The following is a 12,667-nucleotide window of genomic DNA, read 5'->3' as shown; positions in this document are numbered from 1 at the left end:
GACCAAGGCCAGGTGTCCCAAAGGGAGCAAACCTAGTAGGTAATGCTCAAGTGATCTCTCTCCTGCCATCCATCTCCACCCTCTGACAGAGGCTAGGGACACGATAAATAAATCTAGGTTGTTTGGAACAAGTAGCATACCACCACTTCTACAACAGCAAGTTGAGTGTAAAAGTTTGGAATACGAGATGTCAATTGATCTTTTTTGTTCAGAGCTCATGTTTTCATTCAGTAATCAATGGTTCCAAATGAAACCCAGCACCGTAAAGCAGCGAATTGGAAAGTGCACAGAAAGCCAAGGGAGCCACTAATGATAAGTTTGCACACTACCGTTGGGTATAGATGAGAACAGACACTGCATGTCTAACTAGCATGGGTAAAAACAGCAGTGTAAACAGTAAGGCATGGTGTAGGTGGGAAAGGCACATTGCCCTACATGCCTGAACTCCTAGGCTATATACCAGGGGTAAGCAACCTATGATCAGCACACGAGCTGATTTTCAGTGGCACTCACACTGCCTGGGTCCTGGCCACTGGTCTAGGGGCTCTGCATTTTATTTAATTTTAAATGAAGCTTCTTAAACATTTTAAAAACCTTATTTACCTTACATACAACAATAGTTTAGTTATACATTATAGACTTATAGAAAGAGACCTTCTAAAAATGCTAAAATGCTAAAATGTATTGTGGGCACACGAAACCTTAAATTAGAGTGAATAAATGAAGACCCAGCACAGCACTTCTGAAAGGTTGCTGACCCCTGCTATATACCCTACGCAGCTCTCTACACACCTAAGTGGTGCCGCCCACATCCATACTAGCATCCTGCTGCCTCTCCCTGCCACAGTGACTCTGGATTGCTTTAGTTTTCTAACGACCACAACAAAGAAAACTACGCGCTCTATTATCAGTTATATACAGGAAACAGCAAGGGTTACTTTTTTGTTCTGATATACTAATGGATGTGGTATATGGCACATGAAGCACTGTGGAGACTCTGCCTGGTTACTGCAACTTTGAAGTCTGGAATATTCTGGCCTGGTGGAGGTCCCGCTGACCTAGCATTAGCATCGGTGGGAACCCCATGGCTCCTCTGGCCAGACTTTTTTTAACCACTGTGTCAGTTAAACTAAAAGTTTTTAACTACAAATTGATCCATCCACAAGAGCCTTGTCTACACTACAGATGTCGTCAATGTTAGCAGTGGTTCAGATGAACTGCTGGTAGTACAGGTGGGATTTATTTTTGGGAGGGGGTGGGGGGGTAGATTTCCCCATTGCAAACAAGGCTTTAGACTGTTTAGAACAGGGATGGTCAAACTGTGGCTTGCAAGCCACATGTGGCTATTTTACAATTAAAGTGTGGCTCAGGGAGCCCACCCTCCACTTGCCAGACTTGGGGGAGGGAGCCTGGAACCTCTGCCTTGCAGCAGGGTGGTAGGGTAGGATTTCTGCCCAGCAGGGCAGGGGATCTTGGGGCTTTAGCTCCACAGGTCTTGCTTGCCAGGGCTTCAGCAGGAATGTAGCTGAAGCCCAAAGTCATGGCAGGCAACTCCTGCAGGGCTGAAGCCCCGAGCCCTGGCTCTTGAACTTCTGAAGATTGTTGTACATAGCTCAAAGGGTCAGTAAGTTTGGCCACCCCTGGTTTAGAACTTTGTGTTTATTTCCACTCATTTCACTCAAATTCCTGAACTGCGGCAAGAAAAAGATCTTTAGAGACTAACATTCCAGTCCCTTCAATTAAGAACTGAAAAAACTCCTACATTTCAATTCTCCAAACCCAGGAGAACTTGATTCAATTTATTGCCAAGGTCAAAAAAGCAATCCTTTAAAAGTCATCCAGGCTTCCTATATATTTAAAAAAAGAAACTCCTCCTCCCACTCCCCATGTAACTTTGCAGGTCACCTTTAAGCAAATACTTAAAAACCCACTTGCACACGGTAAAGAATGGGTGCCAAACAGCCAGCCCAATAGCACACAGGTTATTTTTGGCCCATGAACAGTTTTCATTTTCCATCCACATGCGGTATATAGCTGGTTTCACTAATAGCTTCGTCCAAGAGTGTTGCATGAAACAGCTCAGACTACATGCACAAATACATTCGGCAGGATCAAGTCCCAAGCAATTGTTTGACCTTCTCTGTATGGCTACAAAAATTCCTGATATCCAACTTACTACTGAACTGAGAAGTTCAAACTCTCGCTCAGGCAGGAAGGAGTGCCAGCCATCTTCGACAACTTCAAACATGGGCCGGTAAAAGAAGGGATACATTAGAGTGACAGAATCCAGGGTGGACAATGCCTGGGGAAAAAAAATGAAGCGTCAGTTTGTTCGCTCAGGTGACATTTCATGGCAAAAATGTCTGTATGATGTTCCCATCTTTTAGTTTTGACAATACAATTTGATTCAAAGTTTGTGCAGGACATCTGGATCTAGACACACGTCTTTTATTTACCCTTACACAAGAGTCATGGTATTTTACAGTAGCTAGTCCAAAACTCTATAGCTATAACTATTATTGTAGTACTTTTTTTTTTATAAGGGTTTCTGCAGAACAGGCATAGCAGCGCAAGGTTCTCTAACACAGGCCACCACCGATATATCTCCAGCCTCATCATAGCATATTATCTTGGAGGCTAAGGAGACAATTATCTTACCAGGGAAGTAAAAGATTGAACGGACAAGGAAGTAAATTGTGGGATGGATATAGACCTCTGTTTGGAGTGACCTGAGATCATCAGCTGATTTCACAGGGCACTGAACAGCCAGATGGTAACAATTGTCCAATACTAGGTCGGACTAACTAGTGTCCTAGTGGTGAAAGGTTCCATATCCTATTACCAATTCGGAACCACCTACTAAACTGCCATGGTTCCCATCTTTATTTTACAGGGCAGTACAATCAAATGAGCAAAAATAAAGTAGGGTTTGCTGAGGCCTTTTAAACACAGAAAGTGCAAAAATATTTTATGAGGATTTTTTAAAACAACTAACAAAATCATCCAAAGCACAGGACTTGGTGGTCAACTACATGGACATCTGTTGGGAATATAATACAGCAGGACACACATTATCCAACAAGTTTCTGGAATGCTCTGGAGACCGTTTTTTATTACAGAAAGTGGAGAGGCTATTCTAGATTTGATTCTGACTAAAAAGGAGGAGCTGGGTTGAGAATTTGAAGATAGATGGCAGCTTGGGTGAAAGTGATCATGAAATAATGAGTTCCTGGTTATAAGGAATGGTAGGAGAGTAAAGAGCACACTAAAGACAATGGACTTGAAGCTAACTCAGAGAATTGGTAGCAGCAAATCTAAGGGAAAAAAAGAATTCAGGAGAGCTGGCAGTTTTTTAAAGGGACACTATTAACGGTGCAAGAGCAATCTAGCCCAATGCACAGGAATGATAGGAAGTATGATAAGAGACCACCCTAGCTTAACGAGGAGATCTTCAATGAGCTGAATCTCAAAAAAATGTCATACAAAAAGTGGAAACTAGATTAAATTACAATGGATGAATAAAAAACAAAAACAAAAAAAACCCTACTACAAGAATATAGAGACAAAATAAGAAAGGCCAAGGCCAAAAAAAAAAAAAAAGATTAAATTAGCTGTGGACATGATGAGTAACAAGAAAACATTTTACAATTACATGAGAAGCAAGACAAAGACCAAAGACAGGGTAGGTCCATTATTCAACGAAGAGGGAAAGACAACAACAGCAATGGCTGAAGTGTTAAATGCCTTTTTTGTTTCAGTTCTCACCAAAAAATGTTAGCGGTGATTGGACAACTAACATAGTGAACATCTGTGGAAATGAGGTAGGATCAGAGGCTAAAATAGGGAACGAACAAGTTAAGAATTACTTATATAAGGTAGATGTCTTGAAGTTGGCAGGGCTTGATGAAATACGAACTGGCTGAAGAGATCTCCAAGCTATTAGTGATTATCTTTGAGAACTAGTCACTGCAGAGTTGCTAGGTGACTGGAAAAGGGCAAATATTGTACCTATCTATAAAGAGGGGGATAAAGACAAAACAGGGAATTACAGACCAGTCAGCTTAACTTCAGTACTTCAAAAGATAATGGAAAAAACAAAATCAATTTGTAAGCACCAAGAAGAAAATAAGGTGATAAGAAAGACTCAATACAAAGTTGTCAAGAACAAATTATGTCAAAGCAACCTAATACCCTTTTTTGACAGGGTAATAAGCTTTGTGGATGGGGAAAGCAGGACATGGGATATGTCTCTACTTTATTAAGGCTTTTGATATGGTCTCATAAGACCCTCTGAAACAAACTAGAGAAATATAACCTAGACAAACCACAAACTGGGTACACAACTGGTTGGAAAAGTATATTCAGAGAGTAGTTATCAATGGTTCACAATTAAGCTGGAAAGGTATATTGAGTGGGGTCACGCAGGGGGAGGATGACCTGTCCTGGTTCCAGTTCTATTCACTATCTTCATAAATTATTTGAATAATGGCTCAGAGAGGACACTTATAGTCTGAAGACAATATCAAGCTGGAGGGGTTGCAAGTGCTTTGGGGAATAGGATTAGAATTCAGAATGATATTGGCAAACTGGAGAAACGATCTGAAATAAGCAGGATGAAATTCAATAAGGACAAATGCCAAGTAATACACTTAGGAAGGAATAATCAGTTGCACAAATACAAAATGGGGAATGACTGAGTAGAAAGGAGTGCAGCAGAAAAGGATCTGGGGTTTATAGTGGATCACAAACTAGTATGAGTCAAAAATGCAACACCCTTGCAAAAAAAGCAAACATCATTCTAGGATGTATTAGCATGAGCGTTATAAGCAAGACTCAAGTAGTAATTCTTCTGCTCTACTCAACACTGACAAGGCCTTAACTGGAGTATTGTGTTCAGTTCTGAGCACCACACTCTTGGAAAAAGTGGACAAACTGGAGAAAGTCCAGAGAAGAGCAACAAAAATGATTAAAGGTCTAGAAAACATGATCTATGAGGAAAGATTGAAAGAACTGGGTTTGTTTAGTATGGAGAAGAGAAGATTGAGGAGGCCAACATCATAGTCTTCAGGAAAGTAAAAGGATATTATAAAGAACAGGGTGATAAACTGTTTTCCTTAACCAGGGAGGATAGGATAAGTAGTAATGGGCTTAAATTGCAGCAAGGGAGATTTAAATTGGGAAGTTTTTCCTAATGTCTAACTGTAAGGGTAGTTAAGCACTGAAACAAAATACAGAGGGAGGTTGTGGAATCTCTGTCACTGGATGTTTTCAAAAACAGGTTAGAAGGACGTCTTTCCCGCAGCTCCCACTGGCCGGGAATGGCAAACCGTGGCCACTGGGAGCTGCGGGGGGAGGGGGGAGCGTGCCTGCGGACAGTCAAAGTAAACAAAATGTCTCACGTCCCACCAGTGGATTACCCTGATGGGCCATGAGTTGAAGGTTGCCGACCCCTGGTCTAGATAATACTTAGTCTTGCCTCAGTGCAGGGGACTGGACTAGATGACCTACGGGTGTCCCTTCCAGTCCTATGATTCTATAATTCTCTGGTTCATCTGATACTGTTCTGCAGATCCAGTTACTGGAACTAGAAGACAAGGCATAGCTTGAGAATATAAACTAAATGTATATAATTAGCCCTGAAAATGCACTGTATGTCACGTTAATTGCTATAATTTAAGCACAGTGTAATTTAACGGCAGTATAATTTACCTAACACAAAGTTAGTGGGACACACAAAAGCACTCCAAGACAGATGTATCTAGAACACTTGTGATGCTTACTTGCTTTCTGTGGGTATTTCCCAGGCAATGTTACTCCTAAGGGTTGCATTTGCAAAATGGCACAACAGAAGTGTGGAAACAAGAGACTCATTAAACAGGAACACAGTCAAGGGAACTCATTTTAAATAACATTCACTCATCTTAGTAAAAGCATTTAGTTAGGCTACTTATTCTTTGCCTGTTATTTAGCTTAGACACAAAAAAACCAACAAAAACAAAACCTAGAATAGTCAGCTTCACTTTCTTATTTTCATGTACGAGCACAGTTCTGCTTTGTTTTGGGAAAAACCAAACGCTGTGGTCAGAGGTTTAATGAAAAAGGGGGAATTATATTTTTGTTAGTAGTGTGCAAAAACCCAAACATACTTCATACAATAATCCATTACTCTTCCAACCCCAAATGAGTAGTTTTACACTCTTTGTTCGCCTCCTAGAACAGTCTGAAGCCTGGTCTACATGGTGGGGTGGGGGGAGGGGGAAATCGATCTAAGATATGCAACTTCAGCTACGACAATAGTGTAGCTGAAGTCGACGTATCTTAGATTGACTTAGAATCACTTACTTTGCATCCTTGCGGAGCAGGATTGACGGACACCGCTCCCCTGTCGACTTTGCTTCTGCCTCTCACGGAGCTGGAGTTCAGCAGTCGACAGGAGAGCGATCGGGGATCAATTTATCATATCTACACTACACATGATAAATCGATCCCCGATAGATCGATTGCTACCCACCGATCCGGCGGGTAGTGTGGATGTACCCTTACTGGCAATAAGGATTTACTGTATTACTATAACGTCCACTGGGTTCAGTTATGTGATTGATTTGGGGCCCATACAAGTTCCTTAATAAGAATTCCCTCCCCTGGGCTGCTTCAATCATCTGACAAACATGACTATCAGGATCTTTCTCAGTAACTTAAAATTAAAGCTTAGTTTTTACCCTTCTATAAACCAATATTCTGCTAGCCCCTTCTTCAATTACTTTGAATAGCTGTTCATAGTTAAGGTCTGAACAATGCTTTGAAAATATAAGTGCTATGGAAGTGTCATTTATTACTATGAGTAAATATTAAAAGCTCTTACCTCAATAGAGCTAGCAATGTTCAAACACTCCTCCATTCCAGGTATATCCAGTTGAATAATCCGCAGATCTTTGCATTTTATAATAATGGTGCCTAACGAGCCAACAAACCTGCAGTGAAAGATACAGTATGTTGAACTATGAAGAGAAATAGCCTCTATGGAAGTCCAAATTCCTAGATAAATATACATGTGTCTTCCAGGAGCGCATACGTGCAGAATAAATTACTACTTGTTGGAGCTTTATCTGCTATGCATTCTTTTAGAAAATACGTGCTATTCAAATCTTTCAGCAAGATATGTTCTTATGTAACTGTTACTTGCTAATGCTTTAGGGTAGGAATCTCTTCCCAGTTCACTTCTATAAAAGAGAAAGTAAATATTTAAAGATGGCCTGGGAAAAAAATGGATGTGCCTTTTTTTTTTTTGGGCTTCTGGTGGTGCAGGAGTATGTACGTGTTGAGAGGGACAGAGGGTTAAAGGCTTTCTTCCTGTTTTCTAATGTTTAGAAAACAACCCCCACACCTCAGGTATTTCAGGTATGATATCTGCAGGTTTTGCTACAGGGTGCAGACAGGGAGCTCTCTGCTCTACAATCCACTAACTGAATGCACAAAAAAGTGTTGAATCAAACAGATTTTTTTAATACATTTGAGTTAATAAAAGTTAACTAAAAAGACAAAAATGTTTCAGTCTACTAAAAACCTACTTCCCCCCCTCAATTAAATAGGTTTCACTTTCTTGACATCTACAAAGTCATAACTGTACTAGGTTCTCCAGTCCTCAAAGTCTTCCAGAAATAAGATGTACACAAGCCCTTAATATTTAATGTAAAAACATGCAGATAAAGGTACCTATTAAAAATGCCTCAGGTGTTCCTTATGCAGCAGAAAGAAGCATATGTTTTGAATAAATAGAGGGTTTGTTTCCTTCATGTTAACAAGCCAAAAAAACCCAAAAACCACCAGTTGCTGTTAAAAATACAAAGGATGGAAGGAAGTGAGTAGGAAACTAAGGGCAAGGAGATAAATATTTAAATATCTCAAAGCACCAGGGTGTTAGCAGAAGCTGAAAGGGTTTAGCTAGACAGACAAGGAGTTCAGTTGTGGCCATGTTTAGAGTGAACTGGGGTTGTACCATATCAGAGTAGAGAGAGTTATATATGTGGGACTCAACATAAGTGGTCTGGGTAGATTTGGTAGTATGGCTTAGTGAGAGACTGGGAATCACAACTCTGGGGGCTCTACTACTAGTTCTACCCAGCTGGGTGTGACTTTGATCACCTCACTTCACTTCTATTCCTCAGTTTCATCTGTAAAATGGGCATATAGTGGATATCTTCCTCAGAGATTACTTATGGAATGCTTCCCAAGCTATGTTTACAAAGATGATTGATTTTTAGAAGAAACATGGTACAAAAATATGAACTATAATACAGTCAGACTGATATTCAAACCAGGTCAGTTCTGTTTTGGCATTCCTTTATGTTTTATCCTCACAGTTCACGGTGGGTGCAATTTGTTGACAGCACAAAGCAGTCCTTGATGAAATGCAGGCCATGGCAAGCAGCACAGGCAGTATAGCTGTAATTGTACAGCTGTCTGTATGGGATGAGTAATAGCTTTTTGGCCAACATCACTTCACTATATAAAACCTGAATTGTAACCAAACGACAAAATTCAGTGGGCCTGTAATTTGGTTTCAGAATTATTTCTGCTAAACCACTATTTCAGCTAAAAAAAAATAATATTTTCTTCACTGAGTAGTCATGACTTTCTCCAGCACTGAAGAACTGCAAGCATTGAGATAAATGAATGGACAGCTGTACAGTTTCAGTGATGAGCCAATACATGTATCTACATGCCCTCCTGTACTGCTATTTCATAACTTCCTGTAGTAACAGTTAATACACTAGTGAAGCTGTTTTTCCTCTCTCTGAATTTCCTGAAGCATACTGACATCACCAGTGTCATTAACTACATCTCTTCTCCACAATGAGACGAATAGGCCGTATACTTAAAGAGAGCTGCTCAAGAATGGCACAAAGACAACACACACAAAAAAAAGCAGACGCTTTGGAGCTCATGTCACAAAATGATTATGAAAAACTACCAGCCCAAGTACAAACATCCACTCACCCATCCTTATCATGATACAAAATACTGTATTTTACTTGCTCATCAAAGAGAGATTCACATCAGCAAGGTGGGAGAATGGAATTCTGTAAGCCTGCTCAATGCCACATTGGTTTATCTTAGGGTCATCACTACATGTGAACTAAAGCAATGCACGGCTGGGACTATTTACCAAGCCCTACAGAAGGGCATATGTTGTAATATCTTTTTTCTTCCCTCTCCAGCAGAGAACAAGGATATTTGAGAGAATCTCTAAATGGATCAGGTGGAATGGGATGGAATGGCTCAGTGAGAGAGTCTATATTGAAATACAGTAGCCAACATTCCTCAGCTTTATCAAGCCACATGATCAGGGAGCTGTAGGTATAGTACCATTGCACTTGTCCATATATGGCAGCGTGGCCTCATGCAAAGAGTACTGCACAGGGTCTCCAAAGATATAGGTTCTATTCCTGGCTCTGCCATTGGCCTTGCTGTGCATCTGGGGCAAATCATTTCGCCTAATACTTCCAGCCTTTTTAAAGTGCTTTGAGATCCACAGATGGAAAGCACTGTACAAAAGCTAAATACTATTAAACTGTAGCCCCTTCCATTCATACAGTTTGCACAAGTCAGTCATCCCAGGAAGGTAGGAAATTATCACCCTCATTCTACAGAAGAGGGAAACCAAGACAAAAGTGAAGTAATTCAACCAATGTCCCCAAAAGGACTAGAAACCAGCTATCCTGATCCTCAGTCCTCTATTTTAATCATTGGACTGCACCCTCCCTCAGACCTAGAGCTAAATCCTGAGATTCCTGCCACCTAATTCTTCACAGTGCTCCCTCCCATCCCTTACAAAGAGGAGAAATTGGATGGGGCAAAGAAGGGAATAAAATACCTTTTTTCAATGGAGTCGATGTTTGAGTGCAGCAGCCACAGCTCCTCAGCATTGTCCTGGCGCCGAGATGAGAGGATGAGGTGGTGGCCAGTCAAGCACAGTGTCCCTTCCACTGCTGGGTAGAAGGGACGGTGCAGGATGACATTATCTGCTCGCGGTGTCTTGATTAGCTCTGCAAACTCCATGTTTCTCTAGGGTTGGTACAGGCCTGGGAATAACCCTGTCAACTAACCAGCTGGGGGGGAAGCAAGCCCAACTCAGCAGCACCAGTACCTCCTGTTGGGGCCAAAAAGGGGGATCCACACAATCCCAGGGATCTTCCACTATGGCTGGTCCTAGCAGCTACCAGGGAGTCAAAGGGTTGGGGAGGGTCATAACTCTAAGGGTGATTCCCAGCTCCCACCTTAGGAGTGAGGGAGTCAGGCGCCTCACTCCTGAGGGGGCCTCCAGGGAGGAGGTGGGGGAGGGGTTGGGGTGTCACAATCCCACCTCTCTGTGGAGGGAGGGGGAACAGGAGCCCGGGCGGGGGGGAGGTGAGGGTGTCACAATGTGCTACGGTCCCAGCTCCCAGGGCAGCCCGGGGGTGGGGGGAGGGGCACGCACGACCCCTGCTCCCGGGGGGAGGGGACCCCAGTTCTAACACGCTGGGGGGAGGGGAGTCACAATCCCAGCTGCTCGGGGATGGGGGGCGGGGGCCTGTCCGCGGCGGGAAGCTGCTCTCACAGCTCCCAGCAGGCGAGGCCCCTGCGGGACGCTACAGCCCCGCCCTGGGAACGGGGAGCCTGGCCTGGCCGCAACCCCTCAGCCCCTTCCCGACAGGCCGGCTCCGCAACAGTAACAACAGCCGGCCGGAAGCCCGCTCCGCTTGCCCCATTCCCCGGATATTGGGACACAAACTGGGAGGGGCACGTGCCCTCGCAGGACCAATCCCCGGCCACCTCCCACACGTGAGGGCGGAAGAGATTCAGACACCCGCTTGGCCGAGCCTCTGCCCCTACCGGAAATAGTTCCTCCCGGAAAGGCGACGGTGCGCCCCATCCACCCTAGCACATCCGTTCCGCATTCGAACCCGCCCTGCCGTATTTCAGTGCACGGGGGCTGCTATAAACCCACGGGAGGAGGGTGGGGGCCGGGCAATGGCAGGAGAGAGGGGCTGGGGGAATAAGGGCGGGACGCAGAAAGAGCAGGTACTTGGGGAGGGGGGCTGAGGACCGAGAGAGGAGCTGGAGGGGTGGAGCTGAGGGTTGGGATTGGGTGAAAGGGAGGAGGCGGGGCTGAACAGGGAGAAACTCATTGGCGAGGCCAAGGGGCGGGGCTAAAGGGGAAGGTGGGCGGAGCTGAAGGGGTGGAGCTCAGCAGTGGGATTGGCTGAAGGGAAGGGGGCGGGTCCGAAGGTGGAGGAACTCATGGGAGGGGCCAAAGAGGGAGGGGCTCATGGGGGAGGAACCAAGGGAGGAGAGGGTAATGGGGGAGGGGCTGAAGGGGAAGGAGGGAGGAGCTCAGGGGTCAGATTGACTGAAGGGGGAGGCGCTCATGGGGGAGGGGGCAAGGGGGAGCTGAAGGGAAGGGGGAGGGGCTGAAGAGGATGAGTAGGGGGTGAGTCTGGCACTAACTCTGTTTGAGGTAGGGTAAGACCCTTCACTCCCTTGTGCCCCAGTTTCCCCATTGGTAAATGGAGAAATAGGGGTTATGATCTCTGTAGAGGGTTAAAAGATGTCTTGATGCAGACTTAAATCTCTGCTATAGGACACCAGTCTCCTAAAGAAGACTGGAAGAAACAGAATGGATAAAGGCCTCACGTCTTATGGAGCACAGAGGCAGAACTTCCCATTAAGCAAACAAACACAACAGCACTGGTTCCTGTTGATCCCCAGCCTTCTCATGTCCTTCCTTCCACCCTCACTTGGGTGAGGGAGTCTGACAGCATCGCACCAGCCAATTGCAAGAGCCAACTTCCCTTTCAGCACTGTCATCACGTCCTGGGAGTTCCCACCGTTGTTCATGTGTGAGCAAAATGAAGGAAGACAGAAATGTTGATAATAGTCAGTGCATAGACGTATACATGTGATATTGCTCACCCATAAGCTCATCTACCGTGAGGGCTGGCCCTAGATCAAATGGCGCCCCACGCAAGAAGCATTTGTAGCCCATTTCACGACTGATGCACAGTTTGCATGCATGATTTATTCCTATTGTATAACATCATACATTTGAATGCTAGTGTAATGCTGACAGAGTCTGGTCAGCAGAGGACAACCTCTAGAGCTTAATGCATGAGCCTTTATTGTACGAGCTAAAAGCCAACTGGCTGTTCGTTAAGGCTGTAGAGCAGACTCATTTTATCTCTCTCTCTAAGTGGTCTCAGTGCCACTAGATGGGACACAAACACCACACCCAGAAGGTGTGTAGGTTACACTAGGATCTGTAAATCTGTATTTATTTGTGCCAAGTATAAGCAAATAAAAAATGCATTCCTATTAGCTTATAGAAACGTGTGAATTTTAAGAATAACTGAAATGTAATAACATGAAGAAATTGTACTGTGCACCACCAGTATTAAAATAGTGTTACAATAGGTGACTGCACATATACCTGTGAGGGCATGGCTGACAAGATTCTAGGAGGTTCGAAGAAAATGTAATTCTCAGAAAGTCTGGAAGGTTCCATGAGATTCTACAAAGGTCCAGAACATTCTAGGAGGTTAGTGAAAAATGAATCCACATATGGAATACCTAAAACATTTTACTTCAAACATTCTGTTTCCCCTTTTGTTGCTAACAACAAAACAGCACC

At 43.8% G+C, this 12,667-nt stretch overlaps 1 protein-coding gene across 1 annotated transcript in view; it reads right to left on the bottom strand.

The window, feature by feature from the left end:
- The window catches only part of MTMR9 (myotubularin related protein 9), a 32,558-nt gene extending 21,830 nt beyond the window's left edge, over positions 1 to 10,728 (bottom strand). Inside the window, exons 1-3 of the mRNA XM_030555200.1 lie at positions 9,875 to 10,728; positions 6,863 to 6,971; positions 2,177 to 2,302 (exon numbers count right to left, since the gene is read on the bottom strand). Coding sequence (XP_030411060.1) covers positions 2,177 to 2,302; positions 6,863 to 6,971; positions 9,875 to 10,059 — 420 coding nt within the window. The 5' untranslated portion in view covers positions 10,060 to 10,728. The remainder of the gene's footprint in view (positions 1 to 2,176; positions 2,303 to 6,862; positions 6,972 to 9,874) is intronic.
- Positions 10,729 to 12,667: the final 1,939 nt, after the last annotated feature.

The sequence above is a fragment of the Gopherus evgoodei genome, chromosome 3 (assembly GCF_007399415.2).
Source record: "Gopherus evgoodei ecotype Sinaloan lineage chromosome 3, rGopEvg1_v1.p, whole genome shotgun sequence".
NCBI lineage: Eukaryota > Metazoa > Chordata > Testudines > Testudinidae > Gopherus > Gopherus evgoodei.
Note: the sequence above shows the minus strand (reverse complement) of the source record. Positions and strands in the feature narration are given on the sequence as shown.